At 44.6% G+C, this 21,260-nt stretch overlaps 1 protein-coding gene across 1 annotated transcript in view; it reads right to left on the bottom strand.

Moving 5' to 3' along the window:
• The window catches only part of LOC124589421 (brain-specific angiogenesis inhibitor 1-associated protein 2-like), a 546,580-nt gene that overhangs the window by 76,371 nt on the left and 448,949 nt on the right, over positions 1-21,260 (bottom strand). The window contains exon 3 of the mRNA XM_047131552.1: positions 9,429-9,521. Coding sequence (XP_046987508.1) covers positions 9,429-9,521 — 93 coding nt within the window. The remainder of the gene's footprint in view (positions 1-9,428; positions 9,522-21,260) is intronic.

Raw genomic sequence — 21,260 nt, 5'->3', positions numbered from 1 at the left:
GAGAGAGAGAGAGAGAGCAAAAGCTCGAACTGGGGAACGACAGGGAAGAAAATCGGTGAAATCGGTTATGCCGTTCCAAAGGAATGACGCCGGTATTCGCTTCAGGCGTGTAGGAAAATCACGAAAATTCAAGTGTCGGTGGTCAGACGGAAATGCGAACCGCCCTCATCCATAAAATGAGATCAGTGCCTTATCAGTGGACCACCACCCCTCGGTCTCTTCTTCTAGATCTCCATCTACATACATACTCCGCAAGGCAGCGTACGATGCATGGCGGAGGTACCCCGTAACACTATTAGTAATTTCTTTCCTGTTCCACTCGCAAATAGAGCGATTGCCTCCATTTGAGCACGAACTTATCCTATCTTCGCGGCCCTTACCACGAATGTATGTTGGCTGCTGTAGAATCGTTCTGCAATCAGCTTCAAATGCCAGTTCTCTAATTTTTTCAATAGTGTTTCTCCAAGAATCTAGCAGTCAACCCCTGCATTTCCTCGACTTCTTGCTTTAATCCGACCTGGTACAGACCCCGAACACTGGAGCAGCACTCAAGAATAGATCGCACGAGCATCCTGTAAGCAGGCTACTTTACAGATGAAACAAAATTTCCTCAGTTATCAGAAGTTGACCATTCGCCTTCCCTACCAGAATCCTCACATGCTGGTTCCATTTCATCTCTTTGCAACGTTTCTTCTTTTAGTGTTCAACCCTGAGGTTGGTTTGCAGTGGAGCACCATTCCTCTCTTCTGTCTGCCTTCCTCTTCATTTCCACGTATCTGTTACATCCAACGTCATTCATGAGCTGTTGCAGGTATGATATCCTTGGTCGCCCCCACCGATTCCTTCCCTCAATAGTTCCTTCTGCTATTGTTACAATGATGTTGTTGTGATGTAGGATGTGCCCTACAAGTTTGTCTCTTCTTGTTCGGATGTTCTCCACAGAACTGGTTTCCTGTACTCTTCTAAGCACCTCTTCATTTGTTACTTTGTCTCTCCAGCTGATCTTCATCATCCTTCTATAGCACCACATCCCCCTGGCCTTTAGCCGTGTTCTCGCTTCTCTTCCAATTGTCCAAGTTTCACATCCGTATAGGGCCGCACTCCAGACGAAAACTTTCATGATAAGTTTCCTTATTTTTAGACTGATATTGTTGCTGGTGAGTAAGTTACTTCTCCGATTAAATGCAATTTTGGCCTTTTGTATTCTGCTCGCAATTTCTTTCTGGCTTCTACCATCCCTTGTGATTTTGCTTCCCAGGTAAGTAAATTGCTCTATCACTTCCAGCTCCTCTCTTCCAATTCTCATTCTCAGAGGTTCATATTCTGCTCCTGTACTGCATACTTTCACTTTAGTCTTTTTCTTGTTTATTCTCATTCCATACTGACTGCATAGAATTTTTTACATTGTTTTGAGGACTGCCTCTAGATCTTCTTTTGTCTCCGTGACTATAGTAATATCATCTGCATAACTTAGCATGTCTATCTTTTTCCCATTAATTTTGATCCCCACCACAGTAGTTTCTAGAACTTGGTCTATAGCTTCCTGGATGTAAGGATTGAATATTAGAGGAGAGAGAGAGCACATCCTTGTCCTAATCCTTTTCTAATATTTGCTTCTTGTTCCTGCTGACAGTTCTTAATCACTGCCACCTCATTCTTCTTGAAACTGAGTATCACACGCATGCCTTTGTACTTTATTCCATTTTTCCTCAGCACTCTGAACTTCTCTTGCCAGATAATGTCATCAAATGACTTTTCCATATCTACAACGGCAATAAAAGTTGGTTTATTTTTCTGTAATTACTTTTCGATAACGAGTCTTAGTGCCAGAATCGCCTCTCTTGTTCCGAGTCCCCTTTTGAAATCAAACTGATCTTCACTCAGCATATCCTCCACCTTCTCTTCAATTGCCTTCAGAACTATTTTTATGAGAATCTTTGATGCAAGTGATATTAGGCTTCGAGTTCGGTACTTTTCACATTTTGTAGCTGCTGCCTTCTTTGGTATAGGAACGATGATACATTTCTGGAAGTCTGTCGTTATCTCTTGTGTGTTATAGACAGACCTAATAAGTTTAAGCAGTATCATTTTCATGCTGTCACCAGCATTCTTTATTAGTTCTGCAGGGATGTCATCAATATCCGTTGCTTTGTTGTCCCGTAGTTCTTTTAGAGCTCTGTCAAATTCTTCTTGCAGAATGTGATCTCCCTTGACATCTTCGTCTACTTGCTCTTCTCTTCCTATTACTTGATCCGAAAGAGGTATTCCGGCATACAACTCTCTATGCAACGTTACGTCCCCAGATATTTAAAAGACGTGACGATGTCAAGAAGGAGGCTACTAAGGTTGTATCCGAACATTAAGGGTTTGTTTTTCCTACTCATCTGCGTAAACTTACATTTTTCTACATTTAGAGCGAGTTGCCATTCGTCAGATCAACCAAAAATTTTGTGCAAGTCCTCTTGTATCCTACTCAATTTCGACTACTTCCCGTACACTACACAATCATCAGGAAACAATCTCAGATTGCTCCCCACCCTGTCCGCCAAATATGGTATATCAGGTGCAATGACTATCCCTTATACCTGATATACGATATGCATTTCTTGATGTACGGCACATACAACTGCTTCTTGAACATACATAAATGTATTTGGTCACCAGACGATGGGCTGGTCCCGAAACATGCTGTGAATGTGGAAATAAAAATATCTCCAAAAACAGCTACGATATTTTTTCAGCAACCAACAAGCATTTCAGAGTCATTTTTATTACAAGTGATGTGCCAGTGCCTTGTGCTCGCTGCCCTGTAATTAAGTTACCCAAGTGGAACGGTCCTATACAGATGACAGTCCTCTGCTCTTTCAAAGTTTAGTTGAACTGGTTCTAAGGCTTCATGTGGAATGTTTATATATGCTACTGTGCAAAAATTAAGGAGGGAGACGAAGTTTAATTTATTTACTCAAGCGAAATTAATCAAAATGCGGGAACATGTTGCAAGAACCCTCTCCAGTCGTGCACAGAACGTGGGACGTCACATGGCGTGAGGTCAGTAGGTCTACAGCGCCAAATGGGGCTGGACCCGCAACTGGAAGTTGTTGAAGGATGGGAGAAAGACAGTGCATGGTAATTTGCTGGCAGTTGCGGAGTCCACGCTGGTATTCTTGATTACAATGTGGCCCGGAGACATCACACGGGGAAAACTCATCGGGAGACTGAGAGAAGGATGAAATGTAGGGAGTCTAGCAGTTCTTTGTTGTTCATAGCATTGTTTCAAGTGCAGGGGCAGCGTTCTGAACGCTGGTGCCCGAAGGAGAGGATGTGGTTGCCCATGGTCAACTACAGCAGCAGAAGATCAGTACATTGTGCAATACGCAAAACGGAACGAAGGTCAATCAGTGAGGACAACTGGCATCACATTTCACAGGACTGGAAAGCACGCAGTCTCCACAATGGCACGGTGATTGCATGAAGGTGGCCGGCCGCTGTGGCCGAAAGGTTTTAGGCCCTCCAGTCTGGAACCGCAGGTTCGAATCCTGCGTCGGGCATGGTTGTGTGTGTCGTCCTAAGGTTAGTTAGGTTTAAGTAGTTCTAAGTTCTAGGGGACTGATGACCTCATATGTTAAGTCCCATAGTGCTATGAGCGATTTGAGCATGAAAGTGGTCTCTTTGACGGATGACCAGCACGTTGTCTCCTGTTGACTACCGCACATCGGCGGAACCGTTTGTGATAGTGCCAAGAGCACAGGGGCTGGAGCAATGAGGACTGGGTTCGCGTGTTGTTCTTGGATGAGAGCAGATACCGTCTGAGTAGTGATTCTAGGCGTACCATCATGTGACGACAGATGGGAATACATAATGCCCCTGGAGCACTGTCGAACATGGTCGTTTTGCTGGTTCAGGTGTTACGTTTTTGGGAAGCGCAATGTTACACAGGGGTAAAAAAAAGTAAAGCAGTCGTCAATCGAAGACCCCAGTGCTTTTCTAGGCATTGTCCTGTGCCATCCTCCGACCTTTCAACTGAGTTACCCACCGAGCTACAGAGGGACGTACAATTCGACGTGGACTCCGAACTTCAGTGCAACACGGTATTTTTCATATCAACAAACTCTTCCAAAGATGAGAGAAGTAATAGGCGACACTCAATAATGCTAAGATTGATCGAGATTCGAATACGGTCTACCGGTCTACGGGTACTCACCGGTAGCCGTTCTTATGACACTGTACTCCTTCCCCAGCATCGTCTTTTCAGGGGTGCATTTGCCTCTGACTTTATTTCTATGGCTGACAATGCTTAGGTAGGAACCTTGGAACGAGGTGTCATTCGGCAAATGGACTGGCCAGCCCGCTCTCCTTACTTAAATCCCATCGAGCAGGTGTGGGATGTGGTGCAGGGACCATCGGGCAGTTGATAACAGCGCTGGCGGGGGGAATGGAACACCCTGTCACAAGAACTCCTTGCCAGTTTTGTGGTCATCACGGAAGCACTTTGTAGAGAATGCTATGCTACACTGTCTCCCCGTTTGTAATGTCTATGGAACCATTATGAATCGCGATGACTTCAGCGTAAGTATTTCCTTTGAAGAGACGTGTCATTTGTTTTCCTCTCAGTGCTTACTTCTTTCATTTACGTTCTGTAGTGTAGTGTAGCAGTTATTTCTATGTATGGTCCAAATTTAATTGAAGTATGTTACTTGACAGAAGCACATAGTGCGAAAATTCCTTTTGTCCTTATGCCTTGCAGACCACTGTACGAGTAATTTTATCCACTGGCGTTTCCTATTGAAGGTAATTGCAGATCCCATTTATTTTAATTGTTTTTTCTGTTAACGTTATTTCGTTACCTGAGTTATACCCACTGAGTATATTTTATTCTTATTTTATATCGTACCAAGCACATTTGTCGTGTATATCGTATTCTGGACATAGTTCAGTTTTGTTTTGTAATGAAGTTCGTTGTGTTAACTAGGAAAATGTATTTAAAAATTCGTAATTCCCATCCATTTCCACTCAACAGATTTTTCTTTATTGGTAGCAGCACTTTACTCGTGGCAGACTGAAACGGTACGATGGATCGCTACCTGAACAGAGATTTCGGTTTCTCCCAAACCGGGATAACAGAAGGCAAAACGCTGAAAATACACGACTATCGGATAGCTGATGGAATGGTAATCCAGCTTCTGTGAAGTAATGACAAATGCTAGCTTGTTCTTAGTATGTACTTCAATTTTCAAAGTGTTGGAAAGAACACTTGTTGCGGATATTGAATTCGCATTATCTGTTGCGTAACAGCGTCGTCTTGAAGCAACGCCCCAACAATTTTCGTACTCGACATGTGACGGTCAAGAGCGAAAACCTTGTCAAAACAGTGCTTCAGGCCGACGCTATCACTCTGCTTGTAATCCAAGTTTTCGATGACAACTTGCATTCCTGATCGCGAAGTCTGGTAACTGATTATTTTGAAATGTTTAATTTATTCCTGATGCTAGCTACATGTTTCCATGATTCCTTTTGAATGAATTTCCTTTCAGGGACGTGAGTCAGTTTACGATTCCAATTTATTGAAGTAACCACTCAGCATGTTATAAATGAGTAAAGATGTACCAATTTATTCTACAGACCAGTTCATGATCGATATTTGGAAACCAAACCGCAAACTCTACAATATTGGTTGTCTATGCTAATCACTAGACCTTCTAGCGCCTCCGTCCACCCTTGAAACCCCCTCTGTACGCTTGGCAAGGAAACGTCTTCATCAGCGCAAACTTGCAGCGTTTTGTGTAATTTTTCCTCACAAAATTTTTAAAAAAAGTCTTGTGTTGTGCAACAGCTAAATATTTTCAACATAGCTTTTCTGAAAAGACAAATGGCAAGCTCTTGTAAAAATAAGACAAACAATATGGCATAATTTTACCCTCTCAGAGACGTAGACAAAAATATCATAGAAAAACAATAAATTGTTCCTGAAAATTGTCCTTGAAAGCCGAAAATTTGTAAGGTAGGATCAATAGTGGGTAGGTACTTCAATAGGTTAGTTACATGTCTCACGGTAACACCAGGCACACTTCTGTTGCGGTACGGAGAGCAGGTGCATCATAGCGTGCGATTGAAATGGTGCGGCAACTTGAAACACATTTGTCCTCTGCCCATTCCTGCTTAGCCGTTTTTAACTTCCTGTCGATCTCGTTTTTTAGACTTTTGTATCGCCTTCCACCTTCTCAACTTATTGCATTTTTATATTTTCTCCTTTCATCGATTAAATTCAATCCATCTTGTGTTACTCAAGGATTTCTACTAGCTCTCATCTTTTTACCTTTTTGAACCTCTGCTGCCTTCACATTTCATCTCTCACAGCTTCACATTCTTCTTCTATTGAACTCCATTCCCCTGTTCTTGTCAATCGTTCCCTAATGCTCCCTGTGAAACCCTCTACAACCTCTTGTTTCAGTTTATCCAGGTCCTGTCTCCTTAAATTCCTGCCTTTTTGCCGTTTCTTCAGTTTTGATCGAAAGTTCGCAACCCATAAATTGTGGTCAGAGTCCACATCTGCCCCTGGAAAAGTCTTACACTTTAAAACTTCGTTCCGAAATCTCTGTCTTACCATTATGTAATCAATATGTTACCTTCCAGTGCCTCCAGTTCTCTTTCACGTATACAATCTACTTTCATGATAATATCCTAGCCCGTATCGTCCGCTGGTCACCTTTAAAAGGATATCAAACAGTTTGATCTAAAGTATGTCAGCACCTCGTTGTCGTGCGGTAGCGTTCTCGCTTCCCGCGCCCGGGTTCCCGGGTTCGATTCCCGGCGGTGTTAGGGATTTTCTCTGCCTCGTGATGACTGGGTGTTGTGTGATGTTCTTAGGTTAGTGAGGTTTAAGTAGTTCTAAGTTCTAGGGGACTGATGACCATAGCTGTTAAGTCCCATAGTGCTCAGAGCCATTTGAACCATTTTTTGATCTAAAGTATCCTGTCAACGCCGTCGGTACCGATAACATTCATGAGATACTTTGTATTAGTATACGAGGGGTTTTCAGTAAGTGATGCAGCACACTTTTTTCTGAAAGCAGTTTCGTTTTGTTATGGATTCCAATACACCATATTATTCTCCACCCCTTTGGCTGCAAAAAAACTATTTTTCAACTTTATCTCCGTTCAACAATGCATCATATTATTCTCCACTGCTGTGACTGCAAAACGCTATTCTACAACATAATCTCCGTTTTATTTCCGGTTCGAAATGATGAATCCATGTTTCACCGCGTAAGCAATTCTACACAGATGTTTCTTATGGTCCTCTGTTAAGCGGTGAGGAACCCAGCGGACACATACCTTTAAATTCAACTGGTGGATGAGCATGTCAGCACTTCCAGCAGAGACGTCCAGCTGAGAACGAGGTGTTTCATTGTACTCAGTCGACCAACTCGAATGACACTGTCCGCACTTGCCAGCATTTCGTGAGTCATTCCCTTGTGGAGTCGGCCGGCACGTAGGAGATCAGACAGGGTTGCGATGACGACAGACTCCTCGCACAACGACTTACCGTGCTTTTGTTCACTGCCAGATCTCCGTAGGCATTCTGCAAGAGCCTACGAATATCTGCGGTGCTCTGATTATCCACCAAAAGAAACGCAATGGTTGGAACTCATCTTCGTTGCAGACGCCATTTTGAAGGCCACGTATAGCACCGCCGTCTATCGGAGCTTCCATGAAACCGTAGGAGCTGAAGCGGTAACGTTCTACGATATCCCACAATCAATTCCGCACTTTTTCAATCGTAATTGTTTACTTATTGAAAGGCCTACATATTTGATGTCCTTTTTCAAGACGTCCAGTGCCAAGTTGTGATAGGAAATTAATAAAACGTAAGTACAGGGTTATTACAAATGATTGAAGCGATTTCACAGCTCTACAATAACTTTATTATTTGAGATATTTTCACAATGCTTTGCACACACATACAAAAACTCAAAAAGTTTTTTTAAGCATTCACAAATGTTCGATATGTGCCCCTTTAGTGATTCGGCAGACATCAAGCCGATAATCAAGTTTCTCCCACACTCGGCGCAGCATGTCCCCATCAATGAGTTCGAAAGCATCGTTGATGCGAGCTCGCAGTTCTGGCACGTTTCTTGGTAGAGGAGGTTTAAACACTGAATCTTTCACATAACCCCACAAAAAGAAATCGCATGGGGTTAAGTCGGGAGAGCGTGGAGGCCATGACATGAATTGGTGATCATGATCTCCACCACGACCGATCCATCAGTTTTCCAATCTCCTGTTTAAGAAACGCCGAACATCATGATGGAAGTGCGGTGGAGCACCATCCTGTTGAAAGATGAAGTCGGCGCTGTCGGTCTCCAGTTGTGGCATGAGCCAATTTTCCAGCATGTTCAGATACACGTGTCCTGTAACGTTTTTCTCGCAGAAGAAAAAGGGGCCGTAAACTTTAAACCGTGAGATTGCAAAAAACACGTTAACTTTTGGTGAGTTGCGAATTTGCTGCACGAATGCGTGAGGATTCTCTACCGCCCAGATTCGCACATTGTGTCTGTTCACTTCACCATTAAGAAAAAATTTTGCTCCATCACTGAAAACAGGTTTTGCACTGAACGCATCCTCTTCCATGAGCTGTTGAAAACGCGCCGAAAATTCAAAGCGTTTGACTTTGTCATCGGGTGTCAGGGCTTGTAGCAATTGTAAACGGTAAGGCTTCTGCTTTAGCCTTTTCCGTAAGATTTTCCAAACCGTCGCCTGTGGTACGTTTAGCTCCCTGCTTGCTTTATTCGTCGACTTCCGCGGGCTACGTGTCAAACTTGCACGCACGCGTTCAACCGTTTCTTCGCTCACTGCAGGCCGACCCGTTGATTTCCCCTTACAGAGGCATCCAGAAGCTTTAAACTGCGCATACCATTGCCGAATGGAGTTAGTAGTTGGTGGATCTTTGTTGAACTTCGTCCTGAAGTGTCGCTGCACTGTTATGACTGACTGATGTGAGTGCATTTCAAGCACGACATACGCTTTCTCGGCTCCTGTCGCCATTTTGCCTCACTGCGCTCTCGAGCGCTCTGGCGGCAGAAACCTGAAGTGCGGTTTCAGCCGAACAAAACTTTATGAGTTTTTCTACGTATCTGTAGCGTGTCGTGACCATATGTCAATGAATGGAGCTACAGTGAATTTATGAAATCGCTTCAATCATTTGTAATAGCCCTGTATATTAATAAGGTTTTAGCTACGTTAACTCCTCATTGAAACCCATCGGATGAACTAGACCAGATGACCTCCACAGCTTAAGCATGAGGAAAGAGAGGGCTTCGTCAAAGGCCAGAATGTTTCGCTTCTAGGAATTACAGTCCACCTTTCGCATTGCGTCAGCATTCAAAGCACCAAAGCGATGACTGTAATAGGATGCCTCACTCGATGACTCACCGATGTCAGCGGAGGCTCCCCAGGTGCCCTGCTGTGCCTGCTTGGCCAGCTTGCTGATGGCGTCCACGTACAGCCGGGACGCCGCCGCAGCTCCTGAAACATAAAGACATTCGGTCAAAATTCTCTTGGTAAGTACAGACGGAACGGAACATAAAGGCCCGCAATTCCACTCACACGCTAAAACTTACACATATTACAGCATGCACCTACATGGTAACACTGTTCGGGGAATAAGGAGGGGGAGGGGGGACGGGGGAGGGGAGGAGGTTGAAGGGGGTACAACAAGAATCATACCATTCGGGGCTGTGACGTATGAAACGTTTAACTTAGAAATCGGATGCCTAGTAATAAGTAAATAAGTAAGTAGTTCCAAGTTTTACAAAGTGCAAGTTTCACCAGCAGTTCAAATTTTTATTACATTCGAGATGTCTGTCCAGATCAAATAAGATGAAGAACAAATTATGTAGCTGAGAACAAAAGTAGATTTGAAATGTAATATTAAATGTTAGATGGCACATAAAAGCTACACATGAATGCTTTTCGCGTGTACAGAAGCTTTAACGTAACTATAAAACTGTTACGGACAATTCTGACATGGAAAACAACATTTACACTATTTCAAAAGATTTCCGTAGAAGACTGAGCATTTCGTTTGGTGTTAAGGAAAATCTATGGCCATTTCCTTCTTGAAACATCTTTTTATTTATCTCTCTGTGAGAACGTAATAAATCTTGAAAGAATGTCTTCATAAATTAGGCGAGACGTAGTTGCATTATGTTGAAGTCACAGATTTTGCACCTTTTTGACCACTGTAGACAGACGATTATTCATATGGACGACAACAGTATTTATATCTTCACATATGGTACTTAGGTAAACCTGGAGGCCATTATCGCACAAACGATATTTAGAGACGGCCAGAACAGACGATATGTGTCTGACATGCAAGGAGAACAATAGCGCGCACAGAACCGAGCCTATGACACTACTGAGAGGACATTATATTTCTACACTGCCGTTTCTCGGCCAGCTGTCAAATCACTACAGCGTACTACCTGAAAAATCTAGGTGTCGTGAATTTATGAGCAGTATGTCAAAAGTCGAAGACCAAAGGAAAGCAGTAGTTGACAATGGAGTGATACAGGGTTGTAATCTGCGTCCCTCCCTCCCGCCATTCACCATTTTATTTGACCAGTATAGTGAGCAAAACATGAGCGTATGACATATTGTGCCGGTCGGGAATCGAATCTGGGGACCCTCTCCACAAGCACCACGAGCTGCTGACACAGTGAGGACCCACTAAGGGAGACCAAGAGCAAACTGGAATTAAAGTCGAGGGAAAAGAATTAAAGCACACATCAAAGGGCAGATGGACGAAATTCATTTATTTATTTCAAATTTAAAGACCTTTCACCTGATAAATTAAAACGGGCCATACATATTACAGTTTTCGTTTGTCATCTTTTTTTGTTGTGTCCTTCTGCGCTATTCGACACGGAATAAATACTTTTTTAAACAACAAATAATTTAAGGCTGAAATACATACATATAAATTTCGTTGTTTTAAGAAAAAGGCAAGAAGACTGTAGAGGAAATATTTAGATGTGCCATCACCGATTGTGACTGGCCGTGAAAATCTCAGTATGGTTTCTTCTAGCTGTTGACTGCCAGTCACAACAATGTAATACATAGGTAGTACTCGTACTAGAGAACCTGTATTGCTAATCCTATGCATTAACGTTACGCGTTCGTCAATGTACTGCACTGCACCGGGTGCTTTCTTCTCGAGGCTGGCAATGCCCTATACTACATATACTCTAGTATTCGTATCCTAGACTATTATCTGACTTCTATGTAGAACTTGTCTGTGTATTTTGGCACGTTGTGTCCGACTCATAATTATAGGTGTCTTATTTACTATTACGTACCATCTGCCTGCTCCTCCTCATCCTCTTCAGTGACATTGTTGTCTCTGTCCACTCTCTGGAAACTGTTGTTACGTTGCATGTAAGAAAGTCTGTTAGGTCGTTTCCGAGGGTATTCTCCAAGTGCTGTTTTTGTAATACTGTCAGTTAATGTATTTAATTGTGCTCATGTTCGCGTGTTGCCCGCTGAAGAAGGCAGAGTGTTATGGGGAACCTTCTTCCCCGCATGGGCTTTTAGGTGTCGGTCTCAGACTCACGCCGTTTACGGTTGTGGGATAAGGTCCGTGTCCAGTTAAGAAAAGTACCGTAACCCGGCTGGAATCGGTATGTTCCATTCTGAACCGCTCCCTTTCGTCAGAGAGGAAGTAGTTCTGCCTACGTCTCTTCGTCACTTACATCCCACTCACCTTGCCATGCATCCAAATCCCAACTTTTAAGGTGGCGTGTCGTCTGTATACAGGGTGTTACAGAAAGGTACGGCCAAACTTTCAGGAAACATTACACACAAAGAAAGAAAATATGTTACGTGGACATGTGTCCGGAAATGCTTACTTTCCATGTTAGAGCTCATTTTATTACTTCTCTTCAAATCACATTAATCATGGAATGGAAACACACAGCAACAGAACGTACCAGCGTGACTTCAAACACTTTGTTACAGGAAATGTTCAAAATGTCCTCCGTTAGCGAGGATACGTGCATCCACCCTCCGTCGCACGGAATTCCTGATTCGCTGATGCAGCCGTGGAGAACGGCGTATTGTATCACAGCCGTCCACAATACGAGCTCGAAGAGTCTCTACATTTGGTACCGGGGTTGCGTAGACAAGAGCTTTCAAAAGCCCCCATAAATGAAAGTCGAGAGGGTTGAGGTCAGGAGAGCGTGGAGGCCATGGAATTGGTCCGCCTCTACCAATCCATCGGTCACCGAATCTGTTGTTGAGAAGCGTACGAACACTTCGACTGAATGTGCAGGAGCTCCATCGTGCATGAACCACATGTTGTGTCGTACTTGTAAAGGCACATGTTCTAGCAGCACAGGTAGAGTATCCCGTATGAAATCATGATAACATGCTCCATTGAGCGTAGGTGGAAGAACACGGGGCCCAATCAAGACATCACCAACAATGCCTGCCCAAACAGAAACAGAAAATCTGTGTTGATGACGTGATTGCACAATTGCGTGCGGATTCTCGTCAGCCCACACATGAATCGAGGAAGTACAGTACATACTGACGAAACTAAAATTAGCTCTGACATGGAAACTAACCGTTTCCGGACACATGCCCGTATAACAGCTTCTCTTTATTTGTGTGTGAGGAATGTTTCCTGAAAGTTTGGCCGTACCTTTTTGTAACACCCTGTAGATACACCAGTTATTGTATGTACTTTATGTAGCCTCTCCATATTTGACCAGTACTTTGAAGCTCCACATTCGATCGTCATATCTATCGGACATAATCCGAGCAACACACACACACACACACACACACACACACACACACACACACATACACACAGTGCATCCACTGAGGTGGTGTCGAAGGCTGCTGGTAGCCTAAGCAGGACACTTTTCAAAATGGTTCAAATGGCTCTGAGCACTATGGGACTTAACTTCTGAGGTCATCAGTCCCCTAGAACTTAGAGCTACTTAAACCTAACTAACCTACGGACATCACACACATCCATGCCCGAGGCAGGATTACAACCTGCGACCGTAGCGATCGCGCTGTTCCAGACTGTAGCGCCTAGAACCGATCGACCACCCAGGCCAGCCAGAGAGTATGTGTTCCGAGTCTTACGGAGACACTTGTCTGCCCTCATATGACTGATGCTTTGTTAGTAACCTGGTTCAGTCTTTGTGCCCATGTGCTAACTGCGAAGCTGAGTGCTGACTCGAAAAGCGCACAGTGGTGCGTCCGTATGATTGGTACAGGGTGTTTCAAAAATGACCGGTATATTTGAAACGGCAATAAAAACTAAACGATCAGCGATAGAAATACACCGTTTGTTGCAATATGCTTGGGACAACAGTACATTTTCAGGCAGACAAACTTTCGAAATTACAGTAGTTACATTTTTCAACAACAGATGGCGCTGCGGTCTGGGAAACTCTATAGTACGATATTTTCCACATATCCACCATGCGTAGCAATAATATGGCGTAGTCTCTGAATGAAATTACCCGAAACCTTTGACAACGTGTCTGGCGGAATGGCTTCACATGCAGATGAGATGTACTGCTTCAGCTGTTCAATTGTTTCTGGATTCTGGCGGTACACGTGGTCTTTCAAGTGTCCCCGCAGAAAGAAGTCACAGGGGTTCATGTCTGGCGAATAGGGAGGCCAATCCACGCCGCCTCCTGTATGTTTCGGATAGCCCAAAGTAATCACACGATCATCGAAATATTCATTCAGGAAATTAAAGACGTCGGCCGTGCGATGTGGCCGGGCACAATCTTGCATAAACCACGAGGTTTTCGCAGTGTCGTCTAAGGCAACTGAAGACGACAACATGTTGAAGAAGGATCTTTTATTGTATGATTATATGATAGCAGAACAAACACTGGTAGCAGTTACTTCTGTAAAATATCTAGGAGTATGCGTACGGAACGATTTGGAGTGGAATGATCATATAAAATTAATTGTTGGTAAGGCGGGTGCCAGGCTGAGATTCATTGGGAGAGTCCATAGAAAATGTAGTCCATCAACAAAGAAGGTGGCTTAGAAAACACTCGTTCGACTTATACTTGAGTATTGCTCATCAGTGTGGGATCCGTACCAGGTCGGATTGACAGAGGAGATAGTGATGATCCAAAGAAGAGCGGCGCGTTTCGTCACAGGTCTGTTTGGTAAGCGTGATAGCGTTACGGAGATGCTTAGCAAACTCAAGTGGCAGACTCTGCATCGCGGTGTAGCTTGCTGTCCAGGTTCCGAGAGGGTGCGTTTCTAGATGAGGTATCGAATATATTGCTTCCCCCTACTTATACCTCCCGAGGAGATCACGAATGTAAAATAAGAGAAATTAGACCGCGCACGGATGCTTTCCGGCATTCGTTCTTCCCGCGAACCGTACGCGGCTGGAACAGGAAAGGGAGGTAATGACAGTGGCACGTAAAGTGCCCTCCGCCACACACCGTTGGGTGGCTTGCGGAGTATAAATGTAGATGTAGATCACTACACTGTACTGCAGAATGATGAGGATCACAGAGAAAGGGTGGCGACCCAAGGCCAGCCGTGTGTGTGTAAGCGCGTGCGTGCGGACGGCAGAGCCGTGGGAACAGGTGGCACGCGTTGCCACGCAATTAACTGCGGCCAGCCCCGGCCGGCGCGGTGTCAGCCGCAGAGCCTGCAGCTCGCTGGGAACGCTGCACGGGCCGCGCTGCGGTCTGTGCCACCGGCCAGTCCCAGGGCCGAGCTCGGGATATTGCTGTCCTCACAGTCAGACGGTAATTACTAGGGGGCTCAAGCACACAGGACTAAAAACTAGCAAGTCCCGGAGGTACGGCTCTAATACCGTGTGGCACAGAATCCAGCCTTCATAGTGCACTCAAATCGGAGTGGAAGGGATTGCGCAATATTTTCCACTTGTATCACACCAATTTCAAGGAAATCAGGCGCTGACTGACGTGAATACTAAAACCTGGTAGTCAAGGGAACGCTGGATTCGGTTACGATTGTGGACGAGGCCGTAATCAGTTACTATTGGTTGCGTTTTACAGTTGCACACAATTTATTTTAAACCAGTATTTCCAGACTCAACAATAAAGTACCAAAACTAGACATGATTGTCTTAATGGGAATTACGCGATCGTTCATTACATAAAATATGGCGTTTCAGTCTTCCATCACTGCTCTTTATTTTCAATTACCGGTTTCGGCCTAGCTGCCCATCTTCAGATCAGTTAGACAAAGTTAAAAATATAATTAATAAGAGAGACACAGTTAGTGATAGAAATATCATAGTTTACAAAAAGAAATTTTGGAACGTATTAAATGCCAACATACCACATATTGCAGTTACAGAGTAACTTGTGCGTAATATGGTATGTTGGCATTTAATACGTTCCAAAATTTCTTTTTGTAAACTAAGATATTTCTATCACTAACTGTATTTTTCTTATTAATTATATTTTTAACTATGTCTAACAGATCTGAAGATGGGCAGCTAGCCCGAAACAGGTAATTGAAAATAAAGAATAGCGATCGAAGATTGAAACGCCATATGTTATTAAATAGAAATACCACACGTTATCAAAAAAAGTGGTTCCAATGACTCTGAGCACCATGAGACTTAACTTCTGAGGTCATCAGTCGCCTAGAACTTAGAACTACTGAAACCTAACTAACCTAAGGACATCACACACACCCATGGCCGAGGCAGGATTCGAACCTGCGACCGTAGCGGTCAAGCGGTTCCAGACTGTAGCGCCTAGAACCGCTCGGCCACTCCGGCCGGCGCCCCACATTGAAAGAATTAACAACTGTGTAAATAATAGCTAGTGTTTTCAGTGAGTTACAATTTAGCAAATCACCATTAAATACAAATACAGCCGATAATTTTTTCAAAGCAAGCCACTGTGATCTGGGCAGAAGGCCGTACACGCGAGGAATGTCAATAAATTAGGAACTGTTTAAAACTCGCTGCAATTTACAAATTACAGGTATTGAAAAATTAAAGGCAAGTAGCCACAAACACAGTAGAAGGCATCAGACGCCAGGACTGGCAGTAAATACGGTTTTAAAAGCTTTCTGCTAAAATACAAATAACAAATTAGAATTTTAAGGCAAATGACCACAATCACGCATGAAGGCCTTACACGCCAGGAACGGCAATAATATAAAAAATAGCAAAGGTTAATTAAAAAACATGCAACTAATCACCAAACATGTGAAATAAGATGACGGTGAACTTTGTAACACAACGCTTAACATCCACTGAATACTACACCGCTATATTTACTCCAGAAGGCGACGAGAACTACTGAGTAGACATGGGCAGTGAAATAAATGATTATGGACCTAAGCAGAGAGGAAGAAGGGATATAATATGTAGACTGGCAACGGCAGAAAACATAGAGGACAGAGTATTGTGGAGAGTTGTATGAAATCAGTCTTCGGAAAGGATCAGAACAACAACTGTATCCAGCAGGAACAACCATCTCATGACTGAATCCCACAGAGCCAGCACACTTCGATGACGTAGACTGCAATGTTTTAAATAGCACCACACATTTTCTGTGGAATGAAGATCCGATTACTTAGCGGGCTAGTCAAGTTACGACATGGTGTTTGGGTGCTTGCCGAACAATGATCGTATTCGTGCAGCCCTGTTTGGACACGGCTATTGACCTCTTTAACGGATTGCCCTGAAGATTTACAAAAAAGAGTAACGCTTAGTCAACAAGAAAGCTGATCCTGGTTCATGTTCTCAGTAACTTGAATGAGCGTCTCCAAATCACAGGACGAAATATACCCCCAAAATGCTCCTGAATCACCTCAGAATTGAAGTACGCCCCACACGAAGGCCTCATTGGGTTGCCGGCGCACATGACGTCGAGTATCGCTTGAAAAGATACTAAACAGTGACGTCTCTCTGGTCGCCTGCAACCAGATAGTTATTTTTGTGTCGTTCAACCAATTGATGACGCGCAGCATGATGCACACCTGCAACAAATGGCTTTCGCGAGGCACCCGACATCAGATGTCCACTGTTCGTTATCTGCTGTGAAACCACAGTACCACTTTTGGCAGCGTGAACCGCTGCGAGATTTGCAGGAAAAGAATCAATGTGGTTCTGGAAGGAACCTGCGGAAATGCGGAGCCATGACGACTTGACTGCGACGGCCAGCTGCGATTTGTTTCTCGGTTCAACATCCATGGCGTGAACAGCTCGATCGATGTGGTCCCACAAATTCTCCATTGGGTTTAAATATGGGGAGTTTGGTAGCGAGGGGAGTATAGTAAACTCATCCTGGTGCTGTACGAATCACGCAGGTACACTGCGAGCTGTGTGACACGTGGTGTGTTGTCCTGCTGGTAAATAGCATCGCGCCGCCGAAAAACAAACTGCATGTAGGGGTGGGCGGGGATCCCCAGGATAGCCGCATACTTGTGTTGATCCACTGTGCCTTCCGAAATGACGTGATCGCCCGGACCATGTCCCGAAAACATTCCTTAGGCTATAACGCTACCTCTTCTGGTCCAGACTCTTCCGACTGTTGTTGCAGGATGTTTGCTCTCAGTATAATGTGAAAGAAAACATGATAAATCCAAAAAAGGCCACCTATCGTCAGTCAACGGACGATCCTTTGTAGAATTGGCGTGGAGATTGCAGCCTTCGTCGCCGATAAACAACAGTCTGAAAAATGCGCCTGCTGCGGAATCCCATATACTGGAGACACTGTTGATAGCCTCTTGGTTCATCTGAGCGTTCAATTGTTCAACTGTTAACAGTTGAACGTCTATCCTCACGTATACATTTCTGTAGCCACCATTCACCCCTGTCGTATATGTCCAGCTGTACATTTGCTTCGGCGCTAGTTTTGTGTAGCGCTATTTTGCCATGCGCGGTAAACTTCAACCACAGCAGCATTTGAACAGTTTACACAGTGAGCCATTTCTGAAATACTTCCATCTTGGCCCTAGAGTCAGAGACCACACCTTTTTGGACATCAGGAAAAATCAATCCATTTCCGCATTACGACAACTACTGCACTGTTTTCAGCGTCCCCCCCCCCCCCCCCAACCCATCCACAGGTTTTATCTACATTCCACTTCTAGTGCTGCCACCTGCCGTTTGTAAGTAGCTATTCTACACTGACGCTGAACATAGGCGGTGATCTCATCAATGTGAAAGGAGCGCGTACACACAACAACACGATTCGGAAGTATGTTAGCCATTATCAAGACTTAAACCAAATGTGTGTGTGTGTGTATGTATGAAGTCCTAAGGACCAAACCGCAGAGGTCGTGGTCCCTAGACTTACACACTACTTAAACTAACTTATGCTAAGAAGAACAACACACACACCCATGCCCAAGGGACGACTCGAACCTACGGCGAGAGTGACCGCAAGACTTAAAGCTTCAGTACTGATGTACGCTGTTGGCTTCCCAGTCTTCAGTCGAAATTTGGTTGAAATGGGCTTGTATTCAATGTCAGCAGCAATTTCTGTCGGGTTTGAAACCGATTGGTGAGACGGGAAACTCGTCTCCAGTAGTACGCTTAGCCGCGCGAGATTAGCCGAGCGGTCTGGGCGTTGCAGACTGCGTGGCTGGTCCCGGCGGAGGTTCGAGTCCTCCCTCGGGCATGGGTGTGTGTGTTTGTACTTGGATAATTGAGATTAAGTAGTATGTAAGCTTAGGGACTGACGACCTTAGCAGTTATGTCCCATAAGATTTCACACACACAGTAGTACGCTTAGATCTGTTTACAGCAACTGATCTCACGCCATGTTAAATGGCTGCAGGTTATATAGCATTAAATGTAGACACTTTGGGTGGTGTGCATTCAAGGTGTGGTCATGAGGAGGTCCAACCACACCATTTCTTCTAGTCTGTTAACATCCGAACGCCGATCCATCTTGACTGCATACAACCGACTGGCACTTAGATTCTAGTTCACTGTCATGATTTACGTCAATGGTGGTAGAACACATGAGCACCTCGTGGCAACACTGCAATGCGACGAGTGTGCACTTTGGCGGCGGTGACTTACACTTCACTTCGTCAATGTGCTTATGCAGGCTCACTGGAGTGCAAAGGACACACACATGCGCCCGCCTTAGTGTACCGAGACGGAACTGCACAGCAAGTGAAAGTCTGACGGGGCGCAGAGAAGCCATTACAATGAGCCGTGACGCACCGACCCGGGGCACACACACCAGAGGCGGCGTCAGCAGCCATCAGCCCGCGTCAGCCGGCGTGAAATATCGCGCAGCTTAGAAACGCGGACCGCCACAGCGCCGGAGCCGCCTCATGAATATATATTAGTAGGCGCGGAGGCGGCCGCGGCGGCGGCGAGGCGAGAAGAAGGAAGAGAAGCAGAAGAAGGCGGCACTGGCTGAAGAAGACGGCAGCGCCGGAAGGAGCGCGCCGGATGGAGATGTCAATCTGGCCGCCGCGGGGCCCGGCCCGCTCATTACGTGGCCGGCGGCCGCTCATTCGCCGGCGCGTGTCTCGGGATTAAGCCTCCGAGGGCGCTAACAGGCGCCGAGCCGTAAAACCCGCGCGCTGCCGAGAACGCGCTGCACTGCGGGCCGCGCGAAAGTTACTTAGTAGGCTCCGTGAGTTCCAGTTCTACAGAAGGGGACACAAACATCAAATGAGCACACATTACGCGCTATCTTGGGGTACACATAGATGAAGTATTGAATTCTCACGAACACATAAGGCTAACAACAGACAAAGCAGAAAAAATACTACAAAAACTAGTGAGGCTAAATTCAAAACAGTACAGACTACCTCTACCAGTCATACCTACACACCACTGTGCGCTCTTCGAATCGCAGCTAGCACGTGGGCACATAGACTGAACGTGGTCACCAACAAAGCATCCGTCGGACGAGGGCAGAGGAGCGTCCCACTTACGCTATCTGGAGCCTTCGGTACCACCTCAGCGGATGCACTGTGTGTGGTGCTCGGAATATGCCCCATAGATATCACGATCAAATACAGAGCTGCAAGGTACTGGTTAAATGTGGGGAGACTAGATAAGGTACACACAATAACCTGTGTGCCGATAGAGACGATACGTCACCTTAAAAGTTGGCGTTTGGATACATGGCAAGGGAGTGGTTGAGAATGAGACATATTGATCCCAGCCGCTGTGTGGTACATTTCTTAACCGGACACGGACCTTATCCCACGCACTTAAACCGCGTCGGTCTGAGGCAGACCCTCCACCTACATGCACATGCGGGAAAGAAGGTTCCCCCAGAACACACTGTCTTTTACTGCGGGAAATACGCGAACAATAGACAAGCACTACACTTAGACTACACATATACAGACATAAGATATATACACAGCAATAAGAGATGAAGAACAAAGGGCACAATTAAACGCACTGACAAACAGTGTTTCAAAAACAACACATGAAGAGTACATGCAGACACGACATTACAAACATGCCTAAGTGCAGCGTAACAACAATCTCCAGAGGATGGACAGCGATACCCACAGTGACAGCGGAAACACTGACAATGAGGAGAAACAGGAGGGGGAAGCTGAAATGTGACAGTAAATAAGCAAAAGTGCTGGCGATCTAGCCAAGAAAACACCAAATACTGTACATGTATGGGCACCTACAGTAGTTAATACATAGGATTAGTAATAAATAGGATAAGCAACATTATTTCTCTACCAATAATCATTTGTGTGTGTGTGTGTGTGTGTGTGTGTGTGTGTGTGTGTGTGTATGTGTGTGTGTGTGTGTGAGTGTGTGTGTGTGTGACTGGCGGTTAACGGCTCGAAGAAACCATTCCGAAGTATTCACCATCAATCACATTCGGTCATGGTACTAACAAATCTCTATCCTATCTTCTTTTCATATTCTTCTTAAAAAACAACAAAATTTTATTTATGTTTCAACCTTAAATGATTGTTATTTTGAAAAGTATCATTCTTTGTAAGCGTTGTAGATAAAACAAAAGAAAAGAAAACTGTAAAAAGATGAAAAACGAAAATTGTAAGATGTACGATCTGTTTTAAACATCAGGTAACAGGCCTATAATTTGGCAATAAATAAATAATAAATAAATACAATCTACAGATGAGAGAGCACAGCCCTGATGGACCGTGTCTATCATCCAAGAGCAGCTTTCACATCTGTAAAAGTTTTCCTCAACAGGAAATGGTTCAAATGGTTCTGAGCACTATAGGACTTAACATCTAAGGTCATCAGTA

The sequence above is a fragment of the Schistocerca americana genome, chromosome 2 (genome assembly GCF_021461395.2).
Source record: "Schistocerca americana isolate TAMUIC-IGC-003095 chromosome 2, iqSchAmer2.1, whole genome shotgun sequence".
NCBI classification, from domain to species: domain Eukaryota; kingdom Metazoa; phylum Arthropoda; class Insecta; order Orthoptera; family Acrididae; genus Schistocerca; species Schistocerca americana.
Note: the sequence above shows the minus strand (reverse complement) of the source record. Positions and strands in the feature narration are given on the sequence as shown.